A 25900-nucleotide genomic window follows, 5' to 3' on the forward strand; every position below is an offset into this window, starting at 1 on the left:
GACTTTTCTCGTGACGTCCGTATGTACGTATGTTCGTATGTATGTCGCATAATTCAAGAACGGTATGTCCTGGAAAGTTGAAATTTGGTACGTAGACTCCTAGTGGGGTCTAGTTGTGCACCTTCCCTTTTGGTTGCATTCCGGTGTATCTAAAGGGGTCTTTTGCCACTTTTTTTTGGGGGGGGGGATCATTGTTAATTTCGATGTATACTCAAGTGGTGTTATAATTTGGCGGACACTTGGCGATATTTTGGTCTCAAAGTTGGCGACAAATTTGGCGATTTTTTTTTTTAAACTTTATAAATCTGGTTTCAATTTGGCCACTGGTGGTGATATTTAGAGAGTAAACTATTGAATCCCATTAAAATTGCCAATAATGGGAAAATGACATTAAAATTGGAGTAAAAGGAAGTCATGTAATGCACACATCAGCTCGCTTTTTTAAATGTTCTTATTAAAATATCAGTTATTTTCATACGTGCAGATCAGTTTTCTAGCATGCAAAATAATTACAGTCCAGTCCCGACTTACGCGAGGGATGCGTTCCAAGATTCCTCGCGTAAGTCGAAATTTCGCGTTGTGGAAAAATATATGTACATAATTTTTTTAGAACCGCATTGTGAATTCCTGTAGACACTTAAAAACACCCCTCAAACTGCTTTAAAGCATTCCTCAACTATACATTACAGTTTCTTAAATAAAGAACAGAACTTTTACTGTATTTAAAAAATAAAAAGGGTTTTATTCAACATGCAATACATTAAGATGCACAAAATGAATGATCAAATGGAGGGAAAGACATAAAATAAAGCAGCACGGTACGCACAGTATGTAGTAATAATAAAATGATGCACTATAATAGTACTGTACACTGTACAGTAGATACAGTAAAATATTTATGAGTTTAAAAAGGAAGGTAATGATAATTTATGCTCTATGATCATTTGTGGCTCAATTTGTGGCAACAGCCCCTCTTCCTGATCTCTTTAATCCATAATACAAGAGCAGCTTCCATTTTCATTTTATTTACTTTGCTAGACTGATCTGCAAGCTTAAATATTAAAACTAAGTTGTGAACTTTTACGGACATCGTTTTGTTTTGACTTTTAATTGTACGGATGGAAGATCCACGCATATTTATTGTTGCACCACCATTGGCGTTTTGTAGTTGTTAAAGCACCTCAAGAATCTTCTTTTTTTTTTAAATCAGAAACTTCCTTTTTCTTCCCATCTTCACAAAGTTTAGATAAAGGTGCCACTAAGAAATCAATATATTTCATCTACTTTAATATTTATAATGAAAAAAAAATAAATAAATGAAAGATGCTGAGCGGTTATTTGATGCTCGATGCGTAGACTAGTTTGGTGTGTGAACTTTCGCTCTCAGTGATGCTTGAAGGGATGTAATAACAGTCAAGAAATCAATATTTAGTAGCCAATAACGAAACCGATACTTCCTCCTAAAAAATTCGTGCTGTGGACGAAAAAATTGCGTTAGCTTTAAAATTTGTAACTTGGGGGGGGGGGGGGGGAAACCGCGTTATAGCCATTTCGCGTAAGTCGAACCGCGTTGTAGCGGGAGTCGACTGTATGCCTGAAATTTGGAGAAATCCGAAATGTCCATTGTTACAGGAAAACACTAACTATTTACCTCGAAATCAGTTTTTGTTTTAATCACGAAGTATTTTTTCTTCTCACTACCTTAAATGGATTTGAATGCAGTTTTCACATCTCGTTTCACGATTCAGTTAAATCAGCGCTCTGTTTTTGATTAACTCCGTCCACGAAACGTGAGACATATCTGCACATCCTATACCCCCTCCCTTCTACCCTCCTTATCTCCCCCACACCGACCAAATCGAACACATAGCTATATTTGGAGGCCAACTCAGCCACGTCGCATGGCATGTTTTTGCACGAGGAATAAAACACATAAAGAAGCAAATGAAACAAATCACCTTTGTTGTTCTCTTTGCCTCACGTTTCCGTCTTCGCGTGACTGCGAGGGAAAACAAAAAATGGCACCACGCAGTCGCAAAAAAATTCCAGCCTCATATGGATAAGAAGGAAGTATGAATTAATTTTTTTCATCTGGGAAACAGAAGATCCGCTTTCTTCCCTCATCTTCTATCTATCAGCTGCTGACAATCCACCAGACTCCATGTTATATTCATTCGCGAATCCAGGATTTTGTTCTGGGCGAGGCTGAGGTTTTATGTTTCCTTGACATCACCAAAGTTCATTTATGTAAACAAAGACGTTTTTTAAAAACTAGCTATCATTATCTGCTATCTAGGGGCCAGATGGAGAATGAAATTTTCTGTGTCACACTTGAAATTATCAAAAATTTGGTATTCAGTGGTAAAATTTTAGAATTTAAATGTCAGTGTACATCAAAAAAAAAAAAGATAAATTAATTTGAATTATGACATTTTGAATTCAAATTATGTTTTTCGCAATCACGAGTGTGTGTGTGTGCATGTAGGCGTGTGTGTTTGTGTCGAGGCATGAGTGTGTGGGTATGTGTGTGTGTATAGGTATGTGTATGTATGTGTGTGTGTTTGTGTCTGTATGCAGGCATGAGTGTGTATGTAAGTGTGTGTATGTATGCATGGGTGTTTGTGTCTGTGTGCAGGCATGAGTGTGTATGTGTGTGTGTTTGGGTCTGTGTGCAGGCATGAGTGTGTGTGCAGGCATGAGTGTATGTGTAGATGTGTATGTATGCGCGTGTGTGTAGCATATGGATGCAACCTGGAGATGATTTTCGCTAGAGGAGCAGCATCGGGAGGGGCCGGTCGACGGTGGTGCTGAAGAGGGAGGCGGTGGGAAAATAAAATCATAGCAACATCAAAACAGTCAAATGAGAACAATAAGCAATCGTGATTGCTCAAAAAAAAGCCATGCATTTCAGACACCATTGCTAAACAACTTGAAAGCAAAACTTTCAATTCTTGTTAAGGATGCAAAAAAATTGCGCATAGCAATTGTAGGTAGTGTAAAAGAAGTAGAAGAAAGAAAAGCTGAAAAATCTTAAAGCAAATAGTTAAAAACAGCGAACAACTAACTTTCGGAAAACTAACATTCCTGTTACGATCGCAATTTCGTGTATCAACCTTAAAAAGAGCGAAAACAAATGAAATGATAAAGATAGATTGGATGTAGGGAATTATATCTTTGTTTAAATTTTACGTTTAGATTAGAGACGTACAGAGTAGCACTTTGGCCGAGTAGCCGAGTACCGAGTACTCGGCCTTTCACTACTCGGCCGAGTACCGAGTATCAATTATGTTTTGAGAAGAACCACCGACACATACGTGGTGCATTTTGAACTTATTGGAACCTTCATGTCCATATAATAGTTTTTAAAACAATATTTCAGCTGAAATTTAATTATGCATTATTTAAAAGATTTTGTTTGTGTCAAAAATTTTAGAAAAATGTTATTTTTAAAATTAAAAATAAACAAAAGGTATGATTAATCAAGTTAGAATTAAAACAAATTATACCAATCTATTATAGTTCTAGTCAGCCAAACATAAATAATTTTTAAAAGCAAATACAGGAACACTGCAGACACGTGCTTCTGCGTTTCAAGGAACGTCTTTTTCAGGGCATAAAAAATGAGATAATGAATGTAAAGACTTTCGACAACAAAATTCGACTTTTGTCAGATGTCTTTAAATCCATGAGCTCACATTTTATGCATTGAAAAAGGCGTTCATTGTAACGCCAAAACACGTATCTGCAGTGTTCCTGCACATTTGTGCTTTTAACGTTGTTTTGTTTGGTTTTATTTTTTAAGCAAAGTTATTTTTATATTCCTTATAAATAAATTTTGTTCGTAGTAAAAATCCATTTAATGATATGCAAATTCCATATTTTCTACACTTACCTTTTTTGCCCAATTTTTTATAAATAAATTTTATTAACTTTGGGGACATTAAAATAAACATTTATTCCATTGAAGCAATATAAACTTCATTATTCTCAAAATTTAACCTTGGCTTGTAAATTTGAACTGTTAGTGATTGCAGTATATTATACACCTGCATTTATTATTAATTGTAATATCTGTCTTGAACAATATTCAATTTTTTGCAACTACTCGGTATTAGCCGAGTATCTGATCAAAATTTGGCCGAGTACCGAGTACTCGGCAAATTGGCCGAGTAGGCCGAGTACCGAATAGTTACCGAGTACTCGGTACGTCTCTAGTTTAGATTTATAGACATTAGAAAAAGGCTTAAAAAGAAGAACTTAGTTCTGGTCTGGGGGCGGCTGCAGCCTCATACAGTAAAACCTATCTACAACTGTTGGGATCTAAAAAAAAATATTGTAATAGACAGGTTATCGTTATAGTCAGTTTGATTATTCATGCTGACATTTTGCTGGGGCCAAAAAAAAATATTGTTATCAACAGGTTATCGTTATAGGCAGCATCGTTATACACAGGTTTCACTGTAGCCTACCCACTGAATTCGTCACTGTTATATTTAACACTTTTGTTATTTGTCTTTTTTTTTTCTTTTTGACCAGAATGCTTGTTTTTCGAAATGTTTTTACATTTACAGTGACTACGAATAATTTGGATGAGAAATATTAACTACAGTTATACACCTGGTTATACTGTGAGTGTCGGAAGACAATTAAAAGGCGTGGTATATCCGAAATGGCGATATGACTGAGTTTGTTATAAACAATAATAATAATAGAGCATCCATCATTCATTTGAATTTTGACATCTTGAATTCAAATTATATTTTTCGCAATCACGAATTGCAATAAGAGCCTACTCGTCGAGTTTCGGGTTTCTACAAATGGAATGGACAAGAAATTTGCACCCGTCATATTATGACTGGACATTTTCTAGATTAGGTAATACGAGGCATATTATTAAAAAAAAAATGAGGATTAGGATACGGTAAAAAAGATAAAGATTTTATGGCCGATATTCACCAGTTCATTTATCAAGAAGATAATATTTACAGCTGACACCGTTATGATACTTTTATTTCTTACCAATCTTGAATGATGGGAATTAGTAATCTGAAAATTTTGTATTAATGAAGTTTTGTTGTTTAAGTTCATCTGTATAGGTGTTTTTCCCTGAAAAAACGTAATTTTGCAAAAAAAAAAAAAAAAATCTTTAAACTGCTGAAGATTTGTCAACATGACGGAACAAATTTCGCTAAATAAATATTAAAAACAATCGTTGTCATGGCAATCTGAAAAATCAGAGCAACAGGGGCATTTCACGGTATTTGTGACATAGGGGTGTCCGTAACAAAACTTGTTAAAAGGTTAAAATTTTTATGTATATTGAAAAAAGAACATTCCAAAGGACATGCATGTCAGTTTTTTTTTCTTTATTTACTTCATATTATCCATGTAATCGCAATCAAAACATCAAAAATACTACTTTTATCGTTACGGACTCTACATTGAATTTTTCTTCAATAGTGACTTGAACTGAATTTTAAGCCAAAACTGGTGCTTGGGACAAATAAAGTAAAGGATTATCTCTAAAACATATAATAATTTTAAGCAAAAAGTACAATCGTTAAAAAATTATAAGTTGTGAAAATGGTGATTGTAGAGTTCGTAACAATAATTAGAGGAAATGTTTTGCTAAAATTTTTATTTATGCATTTTATATCACCAAATTGAATAGGTTCTAATTTCACCTATGGTGTTACAATATTCTAAAATAAGTTTCATGAAAATTTAAATTCGGTACTTTTTATTAATTTTCTAAATTTGGTTACGGACTCTACATTTGGCAACTGTTTCAACACAGCTCTTTCGTTACCGAAATGCTTGAACAGCCTGCACAGAAAAAAAAAAAGAATGACAGTAGCCCTTTAAAGGGAATTACAACTTATACTTAGAAAGAACTTTGACTTTCAGAAGAATTTTGACTGCACAAGTGGATAGGGGGAGTCAGAACATATTGGTTTGGCTCTCTACTTTTCTTCTTCTTTTTTTTTTAATCTCATCATAAAATTCAATTAGTAGTTTTATTTTCTACCATCAGTTACATTAAGCATTTCTCATCATCCCAGACAATTTTCAATTCATTACCTTTCTTCCAATAATATTTTAAGAGAACTTTGTGAAGTGAACCAACCTGCCACAGTCCCGGGGTCTCCACATTACAAAAACAACTTCTATTACAATTTTAATGTTAAATATTATCAACATTTGTACCAAACAAATCTTTTGTGATTAGAATCAAAAAACAAAGTTTAAAGATCAATATAATTAAAATGGACCAACATCTACTGTTGCACTTTTTCAAGAATCAGCACAATTTGTGTTTTTAGCAACTTCACTATTGCTAATATTGGAGTATTCCGTTTTTAATTGTTCCAAAAGTTTTTGTAGGTTTTCTAAAAGTGAACCAACATACCCCAGGTTCTTGGTCTAAAAAAATTGTCCTGATTTTTTTCTTTACAACAAAAAATAAACTGCTAATACTTAAGAACTAAAAGAACTTATTTCAGGAGAGAAATTCAATTTATTGCTTCATCTCTACATAGTATAAAATGAAGTCTCCAAAAAGTGTGTGTGTTTGAACTCGCAAAACTCGAGAACTACCTGGCCGATTTTGCTGAAATTTTCACAGTTTGTTCCTTTAAGTCCTGAGAAGGTTTTCAGACCAGTTCAAAAACAATTCGATGAAAAGTTCCTTTTTTAATCCAATTTTGGCCCAATTTTCACATAAAATCCCGAATATGGGGGTGGAAAATTACTCGCAAATAGTAGTATTATATATCGTTGGAAAGGGAAGAATTTTCCGCGTTCTACGCAATTTGTTCCAATGCTCTAACTTAATTGCGGCGGAGTTTTTTACGTTTTTAGCTCGAATTTTTTTAGGCTTAGTTGAAATTTAGGCACCACTTTCTTCATTAAATCCATCAATAAAAAGTGAAGGAATTGTCCCACAGTTTTCTGATTGCCAGCATTGGAAAGAGCTGCTTTTTTTACTCCAGATCTGACTCGACCAAAGGTCAAAAGTTTAACCCTCTATCTCCATTAGAAAAAAAGTTACAAGCGAATTAAATAAAGTTCAAAAATCTGTTCTCTATTCAAGTTTTTAACCATTTTATTTTGCGTTTCCACGGTAACGCTTTTTGAATCTATTGTTTATTTCCATCTTTCTCATTTTCATTTCTTAAACTTACTTTATTTTGTGTTTCCATAGTTACGTCTTTCAAATCCATCTTTCTCATTTTATTTTAATTTCTTAAAATTATTTTAGTATCTGTCGTCATTGTTTGGCGAGAAAATTTTGCATGATGGTTTTTTTTTCTTTCATTTAATCCTGGTTATTGCAGATACTTCACTTGACGCATTGTTTTTTTTTTTTTTTTTTTTTTTTTTTTTTTTTTCAAGGTAGACCGGGCAAAGCCGGACAACGCAGCTAGTTCTTCATGAAAACCATTTAAAAAAATAAAGTTGCTTAGTTATGAAAGTTAATCAATCAAAAATAGCACTGCAAAAATAACAGTTCCTGAAATTTGTTCAAAATAACTGAACCATATGATTTCATTTTAGGAATTGCAGAACTATAGGTGCTACTTTTTGTTGGTCATAAATTTAAAAAAAAATAGAAAAGGTATTAAAATTATCAAGGTCGGTCTAACGAGGTCCCAATTTCCCCTATTATCTTATGGGATGTTGACTGATCTGGTGGTCCCGAATTTCAGTATATTTTCAGTGTGACATTTGAAAAATTTCCAGTATAAAATACCAGTACATATTGTACAAAAAAAAAAAGAAGAAAGAAAGAAATTGCTTTCATGTTAAAATAAAGGAACAAAGTAAAGCATGTCAGATGTCATTTAGTACCCTAATATTAGGGTCATTAACCAAAAATATAAGATCTTTCGTGCCATACATGACCGACCACACATTTAATTAATTAAATGCAATTATTTAAAAAGGAAATGAACAAAATTTTGTTGCTTAAAAATATATGTGATTCCTGAAGCAAAAAATGTTGCCTTTTTTAATTGAATTAACAGGAAATTTAACTTACCTTTAAAAATGCAATTTAAAAGTTTTGGCTTAAAAACATCTTTTTCCTAACATGTCCCTCCCCCCTTAAAATTTATCCAGAAATTTTGATTAACCGAAGATGGTCCGGTATTGATCACTTCAGATAACCAAGGTTCTACTGTAAAAGTTAAATTGTTAGTAAAATTTGCATTAAAACCTATCATTTCTAATAACAAATTCAAGACGGAAGAAATCAACATATCACTTGGTCTGTTCCAACAGGAGGCCACCTTCAGTCTGGTACCCCCCTTCACCCCCTAGAGCTTGGGTGCACCTCCCCTATATATCCCACAGACCCCCCTCCCCCATAATATTAAAAACCTCTCCCCGAAAAGAAGAAAAATACCCCTCAAAACAAACCCTAAAAAAACTTCAATAGCACAGTCTGAGGCATGCGCCCCCCCCCCCCCAGGTGGGCACTCCTCACATATATGATGAAGAAATAGCCATAACAGTTGATACTATCATTGTAGCTATTGAACAATAAGGTAGTATTGTTGTTGTTTAGACTATTAAACAATAATTCAAACAATACTCAAACGTGACAAATATGTTGAGTCCGTAACATGTTGTGCAGTTCTTTAGTAAATAATCCCGTAAAAAATATTTTTTACCTTTTTAAAAATTATTTTGGTGCCCTAATGCATTATAGATAAACTAAGACATAGTAGAAAACCTTCATTAGGAAAGAATAGTTATTACGTTCACAGAAAATTTGAAGATAGTTTAAGCAAAAACTTCCATGTCTTTTGAGTGTAGAGTCCGTAACATGCTATATCTTCCTTATCTTTAGAAATTCAACACAAATCTAAACGTTTTTCAATGCTATGACATAAGTACGCATAGGACTAATCATTTACAAAAAGTTTAACTTTACTATTTGCATTAACCATGAGTAGGAGGCTAAAAAATCCTTATGAAGTGTAGAGTTCGTAACAGCCAAATACTGTGAAATGCCCCAACACCAACTATAGTCAAGTGAGGATAATAAGCAATTCGTGATTAACGAGTAAATGCCTTTGTGCTTGAAAATTAAATGAATGACTACAAGGATTTCGTTGATCTCAAATTTAGAACGAAGTTTAAAATTTTTAATTTTTTACAGCACAGAGGAAAAGCCCAATACATGACATCCGAATAAGCGATGTAATGAGGCGCGATATAATGAAGGGATACTTACAATAATTGATAGTTCTAAAACGGTTCAATATCATAAGCCTTTGTATTGTCAAGTACATATATGCGTCATGTTAATAAATATGCATTTTGAAGTACGCAACTTTTACAAAATTTAAAATTGGTAATTTTGTTCATAAAATATTTGTTGAAATTTATTTTTGCAGGCAAACAGCTTTTAAAAATTCGATCTTACAAAGATTTTGGTGGTTTGATTGAGTGAATAGCGATTACTAATGGAACACCTGTCAAAGTTCCACGGAATCCTAGGGTTCCACGGAGCCCAGAAAAAAGACATTTGGTTTATAGGATTTTTTCGGTTAGTGTAAACAGGGCTACTGAGAAGGAGGGTATCCGAAGCAGATACCTCGCTGTCCTGCTGTCCTGTCTTAGTTGGGCCCAATAGGCCGGGAAAAAGGACAGACAAAGAAAGAATATTTTGGATCGGGGGTTGGCTGAGTGGACTTCGTTCAGCTTTTTGGTTAAATTCTCGGTAATACTTGGTGTAACAACCAGAAATAGATATCCACCAGCGTGAAGTTCTAATAATTTTGCTGTTTGGTTTCTAATTGAACTATGGACAATAGAACAATACAGGGGCATTACAAAATAATTAAATCAATAAAAAGCGATATGTTTGACTTCCCGACCCTTTTCCAATTTACTATCACTCTTTATTCTAGAATTCTGATAACAATGCGTTAATGAACTAATTTGTGTTTCATTCTGACCTTTACATCAGTTCACCTTGATTTTTAATTGATTTCATGTTTGAATTAAATTTAATTGTGATTACTCTTTGATTTGGTCGCAGCTGAGTGTAAAAAACCATCAAAGAAATGAAAAAAATATTGATCAATACAGAAAATTTTCATTTTTTTCCTTCTGAAAATACAAGAAGTTGTTTCAAAAAATTGAAATACGATAGATAATGAACAACAAAAGGTTTGAAAAAAAATTTACTTTAAAAAACCTAATATTTAAAAGTTTCAAGGAATAACAACTATTATTGCGTCCTTAAAAAAGATTCCACCTGAGGATGCCCTGTTGCAAGTCGAATGTTTAGTTAATCTCATAATAATCTTACTTACAAAAGTAAAGCACGGTAAATACATCGCTCCCTTTACTTCCGCAGCAAATTGCATCTTCTTCATCAATGGAGGATTTTTATTGTCCCACATGAGGGAAGCTGGGGGTTAAACAACAATTAGGGACCCTATGGGGGACCCGGTACGAGAAAAAAGACATAAAAGTTATTTGTGGATGTTAAATTCACAAAATTTACAGTGGGTCCACAGCATAATCTGGGAAAAAAATGTGGAGGCTATAGGGGACCTTTGTCTATCCGTCTTAAAATAAGAGTTTGAGAAACAGGTCTTTTCCAGAGCTCCTATGTTCAGAGGTGTCCCGAACAAAATTTTTTGGGAGGGGAGGGGGATTTTCAATCAGCTAAATGGAACTTCGAATTTAACCGAATGATCAAATAAGAGCATAGCATCTTTGTAAATTTCTTTTGAAAATTCCAATTTTGCAATGCTATATCCATATTTACCGAATCGTCAGACAAAATTTTTCAAATAAGTAAACATTTGGAAGGTCACAGTGGCCTCCCATTAGAATGCCCCTGCGTATGTTGCCAATGGAAATTAGTTTCCGGAAATTAACATTTTTCTTTGCGTGCTTAGCTTTTAGTAGTGAGTATATTTCAAATTGAAGATGTCTTACCTCCTAGCTCAGTTCCAATCGTCAATCTGCATACTGCACAAGGATCCAACTTCATAGTTGGTCCGTCTTCGGAATTCCACCTCTCTATTCCCTCGACCCAAGATAAATCCAGATCGAACACAAAATGTAGAAATAGTACACAAAATAAATTGAAAGGTATAAATCCACGCTTTGAATTTCTGAAGCACTTGAATCAAAAACAAAGCATCGAAAAACTGAGAACTTTACAAATCCATCGACAATGCACCACTAATGACTTGTGGAATTATAAACCACGGCGTCAAAATTATTTGCAGCACCGTCAATAGATTTTCCATTTAAAATCATTTTTCAAATTTCAGCTTTCCAATTAAACTATAGATCTCACACAAATGTAGATGACCATTAATTTATGCCAAAAATTCCTAAAGACCAACACTTATCTTCAGTGAGATGCATGAAAAAACCTAATTAATATCCATTACGATATTAATAGTGATGTCAAACTATGAATTTCTTCAGCGTCGAAGCAGTCAGCGCTACAGAGATATTTGCGGCGAATTTTCCCGCGACCACCTGCCCGCCGCCTGTTTTCTACGCATGGTTGCGCGAGTACGCCCACGTTCTCTCACGCATGGAGTAAAAAAATAAATAAATAAAAAAGAATAATAGACGCGCACGCATCTGCATGAAGCATGACGTCATCCCCATGAGCTGTCACGGTCTAAGATATCGCAGAGACCGTCTCTCTTTGAAGGATTATAGATGAAGAATTTTCGATGCTCCTTGTTCCGACAAGATGGGAACGAGTTGACATTTAGTTCTTCACCGCAGAAGACATAGATACGGAAAAGATAAATGCCTGGAAGTTACAAACTGGAAAAGACATGTAAGGTGTGGACAAGGACGGATCCAGAAATTTTTCAAAGGAGGGACGATTGATTTTTATTACTTACTTTTTACTGTGCGTACCGATTTACAAATATTGATCACAATTGTTTTGGACTTCAATTTCGAAACTGTTCCGGATAGGGTCCTAAACCCAAACCTCCCTTCTCCCAACATCAATGAAATTCATCTAAATTTGCGTTTTTTGAAGTTCATTTTCGGAAAATTACCGGTGGAGAGTCCCTTGCATCCGTCCCTGAGTGTGGCGTGTGGACAACCCCAAGACAATTTTCCAGAGCAGCTCAAGATTTTTTTTAAAAACTTTTTAGAAAGATTAATGTATTTTCTCAAAAATTACTCTTTAATTTGATGACAATCATTTTGGGTAATTTTAAACTTCTCCATTTTCAGCTGCCCCACTCATTAGTTTCATTGTTTCATAGCGTAACTACCTGCGTTCCCCGGCGTTGAATTGTCTACCGCAAAAATAAAAATTTTGTTAAAAGATGTTCAACCATCAGATTAAATTAGAAAAACAAATAGTGTAAAAATTCCGCTTCAACGTTTAAAAAAAAAAGCAATTTCATGACTCAAAATTTAAATTTTAAACTCTTTGGATTTTTTGTAACTTCCAAAAATTCTGTCATTGTTATTAATAGGTGTAAGAAAAATCCCTGAGGGGGTCTCACTTGCGTTGATGAGAGAAAAAACCTATGTGAGTTCCTGAGCATAAAAAAATTCTGAGCCAAATTTAGCAAAAATCCGACGACTACTCTGGTTTTGTATTCGGAACATACACACACAAATAACCTTCCATCTTCAAAAAGAAAAAAGATTACATCTATCAGCATAAAACTAAAATTAAAAAAAAAAATCTAAAAGTATCCTTAGAATATCCTCTTCATCCTTAATAAAATAAAATAAAGTTGTGCAAAAAAATTAACAATTACAAAAATAATTTTTACACGAATTATTTACCCCATTGTTTCGAACCAAATGAGGTACGATGTAAAATAAATTATTTTAATGAATGAATTTTTAAATGTTTTAAAATTACTCAGTTTTCTTTCATAACATCACAATATTTCTATAATTTATATTGCATATTATTTTATGTATATTATTTTATATTGCTGCAGAGCATATTACAATCTAGAAAGAGAACTTCAAAAATAGTTTCCTAACAGTAATTTCAGAATTGTTGGATATATATGATTATCTATGTTCATGCTGCCACCCTATTTTTTAAAATAGAGAGTAGAAAACCATAATAACCTTGCCAGAAGAATTCAACATTGTATCTTTCATAGTTTCTTATAAATTCTAATATACGTATGTATTAAAAATATGAAGATTATAAATCAAATCTAAATTTATTTTCAAAGTTCATTCCCACCTCCCTCAACCTCCGGCCAAAAAAGCAAAGCAGTTTTGTAGGCACCTATGTTTTTAAAATGACATTTAATTTTTTAAATACAATTCTTCAATAATAAAATTTCAAGCACAATAGTTGCTTTAGGAATCTCACAGTAATCGTTCAAATCTGCAATCAGTTTTCCTCTTTTGAATAGTAAATATATAAGAAATATCCTTTGGAGAAATTCAATTTTTATCTTTCCTTCATTTACCTACTCAAGGTAGTCAATTAATCAAGGATCACATTACGCTTTCCAAAAATAGTGGTTTGTTAAGTTTTTGATTAAGTAGCCTTTTGTCACAAAAAAAAAAAACTTGCACGATGTTTTTTATAATAAGTGCTGCTAGAATAAATTTCATGCAGCAAGCAGTCATAAATTGCAGTCTGTCACCAAAACATACATAAAAAATAATACTTCATTGTTTGATTCTAGTCGTTGTTAAAAACAAGTGACCAAAATTAACAGAGAAGTCAATTCATATTTCGTATTAAATGCAATATGTTTCAAAAATAATTACTACTTTAAATGAACAGCACAAAACGTAAAAGTTTATTTTCTTTTCTACGTTGTCTAGTATCTAGTGCCCTAATGTTTTTTTCTCCTAACCTTATGGCATTTTTTTTACTGCTATTATGCATTGATAGTACGTCGACCTAACGATTGTGTATCAGCTGCGTAGATGACGTCAGGGTAAATATGCCGACTTCTGAGTTTATGGCTCGATATCGAATTGCTTGACAAGTTTTATGTCCCATTTCCTTCTTCTATTGTTCAGCGCTTCGAATTGTTGGAACACTTTTAGTGTAGGGCACTTTTTTTTTTCTTCTTTTTTTATGCTATTGGTTGGTTTATTCATTCGTGTCATTTATTTATTTTAAGAGCTTTAGATTATACGAGTATACTGTTCTGAAAATGAATAAATTTTTTTCAAAAAGGAGGAAGAAAGGAAGAAAGAAAAAAGAAAAGGGAAGAAAAGGAAAAAAAAAGAAAAATTTAAAAGAAAGAAAATAAAATGAGAAGTGTTCTTTGACAAAATCATGCTAAAAAGACACAGAATTACAAATTAAATTAGAACGTTAGTGCACGCCCATATAACACAAACTATTTGATTCCTTACAAGCACGTATCTTCATACACATGTTTATTGAAAGAAATTATTTCAAAGAAAAAAGAGAAGAAACGAAAATGAAGAAGTAAAAAAAGAAAAAAGAATGTACTCTGAAATCATTTATTGTAAAAAAAAAAAAAAATGCAAACTGTATGTTGGAACATGAATGCCGCCCGAACTGTTTGATTCCTTCACACACACGTTTTGTAGCAGCACATATGAAAACTTGCAATACCCGCATGGCGATGCCCGTGCTAAGAATTTAAAAGAAGTCCGTTGAATAAAACAAATCCCACCCCCTACTTCTGATGTGAAATGATCATTTTTCTTCAACTAAAATGCGTACGCGCCTTTTCAAAAACCTATTAAAGTCTCTTTGGAATTTAAAACTATTTGCCAAAACACATAGAAAGATTAACAGTAGCTTTAACCATGCTATATATTAACCATGCTTATAGTAACTACCGTAACCATGCCCTTTAGCAAGTGAAGTGGGTTTTTTCTGCAATATAAAATGTTTCGCCAAATAAACAATACTATAGTAAAAACGTTATAAAGAACAATCACAATTGAATAATACGACATATCAAATTATTTACTTAGATAAGTAACTATCTTCAATTATAATAACAAAAACAAACGTTGAAGAAATAAGGAAAACAAAACTAAATAGAAAAATCCTACAAAATCAAATTATGTACCTGAATACCGAAAAAAAAACTCGTTCAAAAATCAGTTCGCTGATCACAACAGACCCACAATAGCACAGCTGACCATGCGTCTGAGCCGCACGGCACGGTTCTTCGCAGCTATCAAAACTGTTGGCCAGCGCCCTCTCGATTAGTTAACTTACCCCGTCATCATTAGGAATTCAGAGAACTAAACTTATCCCGCCATCTATTTAAAATTCATAGAATTAAACAACTGATTAAACATTTAATTTACAATTACAAATATTTCGGTCTCTCTGATTTTTAAAAAACTAGTCTATAAGCCTTCCTCAATAAATGGACTATTCAACACAAAAAGAATTTTTCAGTTCGAAATAGTAGCTCCTGAGATTAGTACGTTCAAACAAACAAATAAACAAACTCTTCAGCTTTAATATTATTAATATAGATGAGTATCTATGAAAATGAGTATCATGAATTTGTCCTCTCACTGTAATCAACCTTTAATATTCGAAAAAATAAACGTTAAGAATGATTGAGAAAGAAGAGAAAGGCAATGAAAAAAATACTTTTTTTTTTCACGAATCAAATAAAAGACTAAAATAATGTGGATTGAAAACAAACATTTTCAATGTGTATTCATCGATCTTACTGTTGTATGAATCAATATATTGTCAGACCCTGGAACAAGGACAGAAAAATTGTGCTTCCCTGGAAGTTTTTTAACATAACTCTAACACACACACACACAAAAAAAAAATCGAAAATGCAGAACTTGACAAATGAAAAATATTTTTGCGTTATTATACAGTCATTCCTTGACTCACAAATTGGTGTCGGAAATGTTCAAAGCTGATGAACAGCCAAAATGTCGAAACGCTTCGCAGAAAACCACCATACGATTCGTAAATGACAGGTGGCAACACCATCATCCCGAAAAACCAAGTCAGCCATGGAACGAACAAAAGCCATAAGCGTTCCACACAATAACTTCACGACTTTATAGTAGCGAAAATCTTCACCATCATTTCCTTATCATTTTTTCTTTCATTTTCATTTACTTTTTCTTATATTTTGTGCTTGGCTGAACGCCTAAATCTCTACAGTTGAAAATTCAACCAGAACTTTTTTAATACCTTACTAAGTAAGAAATGTTACAAACGAAATTATTCATAACCTGGCCCTGATAGGTTCAACTCTGATGGACAGGGGAATAGTGATTCCATTTGCTAAAATGGGGGTGAGGAGCAAAGCCGAGCCTGGGGCATCAGGGGGCCGAACTTTTCAGTGACGGATGCCACACATTTAAATTACATGTATAAAAAAACTGCATAGTGAAGCACTTTTCTTTCCTTCGCGCCGGGGGGAAATTCCGAACCCCATTTCTTCCCCTAACGTCATTAAAGATGCTCTGTCACAATATTTTTAGAACTTGAAATTCGAAAAATTTCCAGGAGAAAGCCTCCGTACCTCTTCTTCTTCAAAAATGCCTACGAAATATGATCTGAAACAGCGCTCTTGAAACTTCGGTATCGAAAAATTCCAATACCTCTTCCGTAAGAGCAACCAAAAGTCGCCTAAAATTGCATTTTAATAAGAGCTGCAATTTCGAGGAAGAAGCTTACTGTAATCTATGCCTTCGCAGTTTTTGGACAAACAGGCTGTGCCACTGCCTAGCGCGGCAAATTTCAGGAGCGGAAAATTTCATGATGTCAAAATGAAAAAATATGTATGGAGTGCTGCCCGATGCAGCAATGGATCAAGCGAGAGTCAAGCCGAGACATGTACCACAGGCGGTAAATTCAAACACTGATCCAAGCAGGGTTGTTTGGTTTAAACCACGTTGGTTTAAACCATGGTTTTAACCATGGTTTAAACCAATTGGTTTTTTTTTAAAAACCATGCGGTTTTTTAAAAAAAAGCCAAAAAAAATCCATTTTACAGGTTTACATTGATTTTCCCACACATATTGAAAAATGTAAAATTCCATTTATGCTAAGTTCCTAGCTAAGTTGCAGAGATAAATACTAAAATTGCAAAGTTGCTTCTTCAAAATGTATTACAAGCTTTAATCGAAAAAAAATATTAATATATTTTTTATTTCATATATGTGCCATAAAGCAGATTTCAGTCAACTTCCATCATTATGCTTAATTTGCATGATTAGTTAAGATTTACTAAGGATTGAATCTTTTATTGTAGATGCAATCCATTATATTGCTCACTCCTGTTGCAGGGGTGTGACATTTTTGCCCATTTACGTATATGCACTTTCCTGGAATTTTAACTTTTACTTGTAAGGTAATCAACAGTCTAACTTAATTGTTTGCACCTAAAAATTAAGATTTGTTCTGCAGGTGAACACAAATAATATTTTTTGAATCAAATTTTAACAAAAATGTTTATACTTCATATTATGATACATAATAGTTCCTTATATTATAATGTAGGAAGATTAAAAGACAAATTTTTAAATTCCCAGAACAAAATCCAAATGTATGTGTAAAAATTGATTGAGAAATATATAAATCTTCACATATAAACAGGGTTCATACTCTATTTGTATGAAAAAATTCCATGACTTTTCCAAGACTTTTTCATGACTTCATAAAAATTTTCATGACCTTGTTACATGAAGAGAATAGTACAATTCAATATCAAGCATGCCAATTTTCTTTTTCTGAAATGAGCACTATCAAAACTTTTACGTGAATGCCACTACCTCATTAAAGCACTTACTTGTGATTGAAAAAATATCAGTGTTCAAAAAAAAAAAAAAAAACTAAGCTATTCTTATTTGTCTTCATCATATAAATTTAAGTAAAAATACAGTGAATAAAGTATAATGATGTTCAATATCTATCTTTTTTTCTTTTTGTAAACAGGCAGAATGATAATGAATGGGACAAAGGCTGAATGACTCATTAATAACTTTCAATAAATTTGCTTCAAAAGTTGCCTTTTAGTGTCAACAATGCATTTAATCATCCACATAACTTGACAGTATTTTAGTTCTTTAAAGTAAAGCCACATTCTGTAGTAAATTGATGTTTCTAAGCCAGATATTTATTTTAAAAAAAATTCAGTAGTGAATAAATCTTTTGATTTAAATGTAGTTATTTACTTATTTGCACATATTCAAATGTATGCAAATTAATAGGTTTAAAAATTTCAGAACGTAATGTTTGACAGAAGAGGTTGCAATGAGATTTAAAAATTCAAATTTGTTTTTGGGATCGTTCAATTTTCCAGTTTTAATAGCTTTCATGTGCAATACTGTTAAATCAGTAAAGGTTTTTAATGCTCTTTTAACTACTATTACTTTCTCTTTGCCCAGGACATTTTTCCATGACCTTAAATAAATTTCCATGACTTTGAATGAAAATTTCAATTTTCCATGACTTTTCCAGGTCTGAAATTTGCTTATTTTTTTTCCATGACTTTCCAGGATTTCCATGACCCGTACGAACCCTGTATAAACTACACTCTCCATTGGTGGTTTTTTTTTTTTGGATTCTGTGTGCTCAAAAGATTTTGATTGGCTATACACCTATGCTGCTTTATGACTATTGGGAGCAGATAATTCTTAGTCCCCCCCCCTTTTATTCATTGGAATTGGGATTTTGGTATTTGCTTTGCCTTAGCTAACCTGTACAGTTTACAAAAGTTACTTACTCATATTGTTTTAAAAAGAATGTCTATGCATACTAATATGTTAATCAAGTCAAACGTTTCAATCAATATTTCCCCGCATAAAGCTATTTTAATTATTTAATTTAGTTACAAGATTTTGTTCTAATGTCTTTAATTAATCAAGAAATTAGGTATAATGTGACTATTGAATAACTGTTAATTACATGGAACCTTAATTACCTTCCGAAAATTGTTTTTCTCGCAAATAGTATTTAAACCAAAAAAAAACCCGGTTTTAAACCAAAAAAACCGGTTTTTTTTTTTTTGTTTTTTTTTTTTTTGAAAAAAAAACGTTTTTTTTACCAACCCTGGATCCAAGAGAGTCATGCCCATGCTCCCATTTCTTGAAACTACACCAAAAAAAAAACTAAAATGACCGGTTTTGGCTGTTAATTTTCGAAAATTTCCAGAAAAAGATCCTCATCTCCATCTTCTCTATTTTTAACCCACATGCAACAAAGAAGGTGGCTTGTCTGTTTGTGTACTCCCTTCCTGTAATATCACCAAAGATAGAAAATTGCGTTTTTAGATCCTCAATTTCAACAGGAGTGCTTCCGAACATCTCCCTTTCCCTAAATCACCAACCAAAGCCCAAAAATGTACATTTAGGCCTTCCAATTTCGAAAACATTTTTAAAGGAGGGCACCCAGATTCTCACCTAACGTTCAACATGTGGTTTAACATTGCGTTTTTATAACTTCAACATGGAAAAAAAAATCTGGGAACAGCCACCGAAGTCCTGCCTTCTAACGTCAACAAAGATAGCCTAAAATACGTTTATAGAAATTTCGTGAAAAAAAAAAGAATGGGGTATGGTTGATGTACTTTTACCCCTTACCTTCAAATTACTACAGAAGGTAGCCAAAACCTTCATCATTAGGATTTCAACACGAAAATTTCCGAGGTATATCCCCATAGAGTAAAGAAATTACATAGAGAGGCCCCGCTATACTAAGAAATCGAAGCCGCAAGTTGCACCGCTGTGGTCCAAGGTCCTTAGCTTGTTGCTAAATATCTTGAGATACATTTTGATTCAAAACATTCCAAAACGTAATCTCAAATGGTTGTCAATTTAAACTTCGATATTGTTGCAAGTTTATGAAGCACATTTCTAAATTGCATTAAAACATGACTTAAAATGCAAACCAATCCGCTAGCTACCTTATTCGATCCCTTTGCGAGATTGGTGAAAACTATTCTCGCGAAGCGATCATGTTCTCATAACCCCGCCCATCATTGCACCGCTGTATCCCATAATTCCGGCTTCAATTTCATTTCCTTTTTGCCATAGACGGGGCCTCAATGTAAATTTCTTTACTCTGTGGAAATCACCTTCTATCTCCTAAAGTCTCTAAACATAGTCTAAATTTGTGCTTTTAAACCTTAATTTTGAACATTTTTCTAGAGAGCGCCCTCGCTTCCCCTCTCCCTCTGGCCTTTCCTAACGCAGTTCAGACCCGACGAGAGGCCACGTTACAAGTTTTATGAGTGGCCCGGCGACCAAACTGACTCGGGGCCTGCCTTGGCTCTCGGAGGCCCTGACGAGATTCAAGCCCGACCTTGACTTGTTTACATCGACTGAGAGGTCCCAAACCTGTTGTTGTTGCTTGTCCCACTTGGCAGACAGAAACATCATACCAAGTCCATGAAGCCGTGCAAACAAAGTCCCTCCAAAACAGCAGAAGGGTCGGAATACAGCTGATTCAGGTCACAGCCGATGCAAGAGAAAATATGGGCGGGAGCAGCCTGAGTCAAATTGCATTTTGGGCACAAGGGGAAAACCTTAATACCAGCCACATGTCGCTGTGCTCGAGTGTGTCCACTTCTCAGTCGGGCTAGGACGGTTTGTTGTTCCCTACTACTTGCCCGAAGTAAAGCAGCGCCAGGGCGGGATGCTTTGTACCATTCATGAATAGGGGGCTGTCTCCAAGAGGAACTGATGCTTTGCTTAACACGGGTGGCAATTTCTGAAAAAGAAAGGCATCCGTTATGGGGAGAGATCTCTCGGCTCCCCTGACGAGCCAGCCCATCAGCAATCTCATTTCCAAATACATCAACATGTGACGGTATCCATTGAAAGGTCCCAAACCTACTAGTCCCCGTGTCTGAACAAATATTGCTTTACATTTTCTTTCTCCATAAATGTGACGCAATTGTACTGATTCGTATACTCATATTCTACTAATAGTCCTTTCCAAACCAAAAGCTGAATCAACTCTTGTTATCTCTTCCGTAATCACGGTTAAAACATAAAATGAGGGTTCGTCAATCGCCTTTTCACTTTGCTATAGTCCTGGGCCTTGAGTAAGATCTGAAATTTTTCCCATTAAAATTTCTTTAGGGGTGCTCTGTCCTGGCGAGGAACGCCGGAAAAACAAATTAAAGTTCATTATTGTTTAGGTGTCCTCCATGAAGTTATTGTCAAGCAAAATAAAAGTTGAAAACGTACACTCCAGTCCCTGAAAATACACTCCATTGTTGTCAATCTTCAAACAAATTTACAAATTCTGGATCCAGAAATTATTACTAATGTTGTTTCATTTATGAATTTTTAATCAGAAAGCTTTTTAATAAGGACATTAAAAAGCTGATTACCTATCTTTTGCTTCTCTTCTGAGGGTTGAAATTTGAAATAACAGGCCAGAAATCCAGTGACGGCTAGGGAATTTACCATGTTGTCAACGTCGCAATAGCGAGGTACCCCCCCCCCCCCCCCCTCCCTCAACGCCCAGAGAGACCGAAAGGGATTCATAACTGTATTTTATTCATGCAGGGGTATCCACGAGGGGGTCCATGGCGCAGACTGCGCCCTTAAAACTTTTAGAGCGGGGGGCATTTTAGAGGATTTTTGATCTCATTATGAAGGGACTCTCGTCCTGGGGGTGCTGCATAAGATTTAAGGGAAAAAAACCCACCCTCTTCCCCTCGGGAAGGTGAGCACCTTGGCTTTTAATCGCAGAATAATCTTATTAATGGATCAATATTAATATGAAAGGTAATTTTCTCATCACTAGATGGGCGGAACACGCAGGTCCTCCGTTAGTTTTTCGCTACAGGAATAGATGGCGCCACTAAATAAAAATGACCTGACGGAAAGAAGATTTTACACCCCCGCTAAGATTAATCCGGTTACTTTCTATTTCTTGAACTGGGAGCGATACGCGATTGTGAAACAAAGTATGAGAGCTACAGATGCAAAAGCATTTTTTTCTTTTCAAATATAACATTTTCATTTTTTAATCAGTAGTAATTTTCTAAATTTCTCTCTTTCAAAAATTTTGTGTGTTTTGGGAATTCATAAAGAATTTTAACCCTAGAATTCAAATTTCTGTCAAGGAGGGGGGGGGATGGGAGGTCAGGGGAGGTAATCGTGACCTCCCAAAATTTGCTATACATTCTTGCAATATTGCAAAATATTGCAAATTTTAAATATATATAATATATATTTTAAATATATATTTTTTAAATAGTGCCTAATGTGAGGTTATGCATTGTACGGCAAAATTTGAAGTTTTATTCGAAAATTAAGAATTTTTTCGCTCTCAAAAATTTAGGTTCAGATATTTGTAAGGATATTGCAATTTTTTTATTAAGCATTTAGCAAAATTTGAAGTTTTAGGCGGGAAATTGAGATTTTTCCCCCCTCAAAAATTTAGATTCAGGGCACCCCTGATTTAAGATATGAGACGATTTTGAATCGAATCACAAAACTAAATGAGAACAAAAAAAGAAAAAAAAAGGAATCTAGAATTGGGAGGCACCGATTAATCGATAGTAATCAGCAATCTGCCACTTTGCCGATAGTTAATAATCATCCGATTTCCATCGATTAATCAGCCAAATTTTTTTCAATTAAAATTACTTTAAGCATGCCCAGAACTAGAAACTAGACCTAATGAGTTCATAAGCAAATATGTAAATGTATTTTTCTGGAACAAAAGGTAATACGTCATGAATTAATAATAAAAAAATTTCAAAAGATACTTAAAAACACAAGCAAATAAAAAGTAAGAGTAAAAATAGGTATATGTTTTCTTATAGCATATTAATCTTAGCACATAAATATTCCTATTTACTTTTGTGAAATTTAATATCAATACGATTTCAGCAGTAAGGTTTTGACCGTTTCAGTAGAAACTGGAGCATTTTTGTGCAGAGATATGAGTTCACGACTTTTCACCAGAGCGAAATAACAGTCGAAACGGAAGTCGGTGTTCACCGCCAAAAGAGAGAAGTCGATTAAAAGGTTTTGGGCAGCGAGTTTTGGGGTGCGAAAGGGATCCTGTTAATTGATTGCCTTTTCAAAGGGCAAAGCACAATTACAGACAAATATCACTTTAACTTTCTTCACCAGCTGGATGCCGGAATTCTCGAGAAGAGTCCTCGCTTGAGGAAGAAAAAAAACTATCTTTCACCAGGATAATGTACCAGTTCACAAGGATACACTGGCGATAGATACAGTGCGGAGTTTGAGGTGCGATTTTCTTGGTCATCCCCCCATTCTTTTGGCATCCTCAGACTTCCACCTGTCCCCAAATGTGAAGAAATTTTTTTCTGGGATGGGCTTGAGAGGGCTGGTGATTAATATTTTCTCAGCCTTCCAGACTCTTACTTCCGGAGGAAGGAATACTAATGCTGGAGTAACGCTGATGAACAAAATTGTTGAAGTCAAGGGAGATTATGTAGAAATATGAAACCATTTACAAACTGAAAATTGCAATCTTTCATTGTCATGCATGCCGAGAACTTTTCATCTTACCCTCGTACATCGAAGCTATAATTTAATTCAAAAAAGCAATAAACTTCGAAGTAATCCAAATGCTAAAATACATTGAATGTTGAAGCTTTATTCCACACACATGCTAAGAGCAATAAGATAAAATGAGGTTCCAGTTCATAAAGCAGCTAAATAAAGAACCTTTGAATAGCTGGAATATTGAATAATATATGACGTGACTGTAAAGAGCAGTTTTTACAAGCTGCAATCTGCGAATAAAAGTTTAAGTAGTTAATTATGATGAAACAGAAACTAGTACTTCCCTTAGTAGTCAAATACTAGAAATCCAAATTTCTGAACTTTCGAAAATCTGGTCGTTTTGTGAACCGACTTTTATTAGTGTTATTATTTTCTTTTAAGTTAAGTTAATTCTTTGCAATTTCTCGTGAAATTTAACGTCAAAATCCAGAGTAGAGCCGAATAGAAGTATGGTCCGCCAGCAGTCTTGTGGCTAAGGCGTCGAACTCCGAATCGGAGGTTCTCAGATTTGGCGTTCAATGCCGCCAAGATGTACACTGTAAAAAAAATCCGAAACATTATTGAGTATTTTCCGGATTACGTTTCTGAATTTCAATGGTTCTTACCCACTTCCTGAAAAAATCAATTATCACCGTCAATAAGTTTCCTGAATTATTACAAGTTGCACGAATACAGACATTTCACTGTTGTGAAAAATAATTTTAACTCCCAGTTTAAAGATTAACCAACCGTATTTATAAAGTGTATCAGCTTCATATCTATTACGGCTCGTCCATACTGATTAAATTTCTAAGGGGAGCGAATACGTCCATAGACTACATAGTTTTGCAAAAATTGCAGGCGAGTAAAATTCTTGATAGTACCTACTTGCGATTCTGTTTTAGCTTCGGCCATGTTTGCAATACTGATTTTGGAACTTATTTGATAATTTAAAAAGGTGCCAAGCTATTATAGTACATACCTTCCTAAATATACTCTAATTTGCCAGAGTCACGTCTGGCTTTAAACGGGATGATTTCTGATTTTTTCAGGAGGCTTCCACTATAATTTCAAGAAGGTTACTGAATTTCAGCGGAAAAAGTTCCTGGTTTTTGAAAGATATGTTGCTGGCAGAAATCGGGCATATCAGCTGCCCATTATTTTCCAGGAACGTTTCTGAATCGTTTTTACAATATATATGCCAAGTACGAGGGATTTTTGGAAGAAGGGCTTTGAATTTGAAAGTTATGAATAACAGATATTTTTACGGAAATTATCTACTGCCCGCTAATAAAATGGGCTTGTTGAGGAGGTGCCAGCTGGAAGGTCAGTTTCAAAATTGGTGTCATTCTTCTCATTATGCAGGGAACAGTAATTACAGCTGGGATGCTGTTATTTGCAACCTTTCATGTTATGTGATCAAAATTTTTACTGTTACGAATTTATACAGTGTTACTTTAAAAGATCAAGAGCTGGTAAATATCAACAATCACCGGTGAATGTCAGCATTCGCATAGCAAAGATATAAGCGAAATATCGATAAAATGTAGTACAGGAAGTGAAGCTACTAAGGAATTTTCCTCGAGGAGGTGAGCGAAAGTACTACCAGGGGCACCCCGATAGGAGGTCACGAAAGGCCGCTGTGACTTCCCAAAAAATCTCTTTATTCGGAAATTTTTTTATATTCGGCAAAATAGAAGACATAAGTAATTTTTAAATGCCCGAAAGTTCCTTTTCATTAGATGTGCATATTGGTATTTCATCGCTCAGCAAAATTTCGAGTTCCATTCGAAAAATTGAGAATTTCCTCCCCCCCCCCCCCAAAAAAAAGAAAAAATTAAGTTCCTCGCACCCCTGACTACTACAAGGTTAATAATCCAGGTAAATGTTTTTTTTTTCCTTTTATCGCGTTTCCGTAATGAGTAGAACTATTATCGTTTAGCGTGTTTACGTTGTTATTTCGGTGTTTACAAACTTCACTATTTACCTTAGCTTGATTAACTGGTTAGCTTAAATTGGGGCAACTTTATATACGTAGACACCGACTTTATTTGGGATTTGTATTCTGCCAATTTGGACGTGAAGGAAATTATTTGAAAAATATGTTAACTCAGTATAAGTTATTGAACCACCTAGCTAATAAGCATGTAGAATTTTCCAGCGTTATTGTAAACATTGATTCAAGTCACAAATTTTCTAGAATTTGACCTTGAACTCTCCGTCGATTTTCTTCGTCAAGGAAAACAATTTGAATTATTTATCAATTTTTGTTTTGATACGACAGGTTTAAAATAAATTCGCTAGTTGTCAATTAATGTACTTTATTTTAAACCCATTTCTTCAAAACAAAAATCGATGAATAAATGAAATTGTTTCCCATTAACTGTAGAAGTAATGAATCAACAACTACGAAAGAAAAACAAAAGTTATTTCAAAAATGTGTCTC

The 25900-nt window shown here is 34.3% G+C and overlaps 1 protein-coding gene across 4 annotated transcripts in view; it reads right to left on the minus strand.

Moving 5' to 3' along the window:
- LOC129229302 (nuclear protein MDM1-like) overlaps positions 1 to 25900 on the minus strand; it is a 131202-nt gene that overhangs the window by 89032 nt on the left and 16270 nt on the right. For 3 of the 4 annotated variants that reach the window (XM_054863582.1, XM_054863583.1, XM_054863580.1), the window contains exon 1: positions 10963 to 11097. The exons of the other annotated variant lie outside the window; for it this stretch is intronic. In XM_054863582.1, coding sequence (XP_054719557.1) covers positions 10963 to 11017 — 55 coding nt within the window. In that variant the 5' untranslated portion in view covers positions 11018 to 11097. Of the gene's footprint in view, positions 1 to 10962; positions 11098 to 25900 lie in introns of those variants that run through there. 4 annotated transcript variants of the gene reach the window in all.

This window comes from Uloborus diversus, chromosome 9 (assembly GCF_026930045.1).
Source record: "Uloborus diversus isolate 005 chromosome 9, Udiv.v.3.1, whole genome shotgun sequence".
NCBI lineage: Eukaryota > Metazoa > Arthropoda > Arachnida > Araneae > Uloboridae > Uloborus > Uloborus diversus.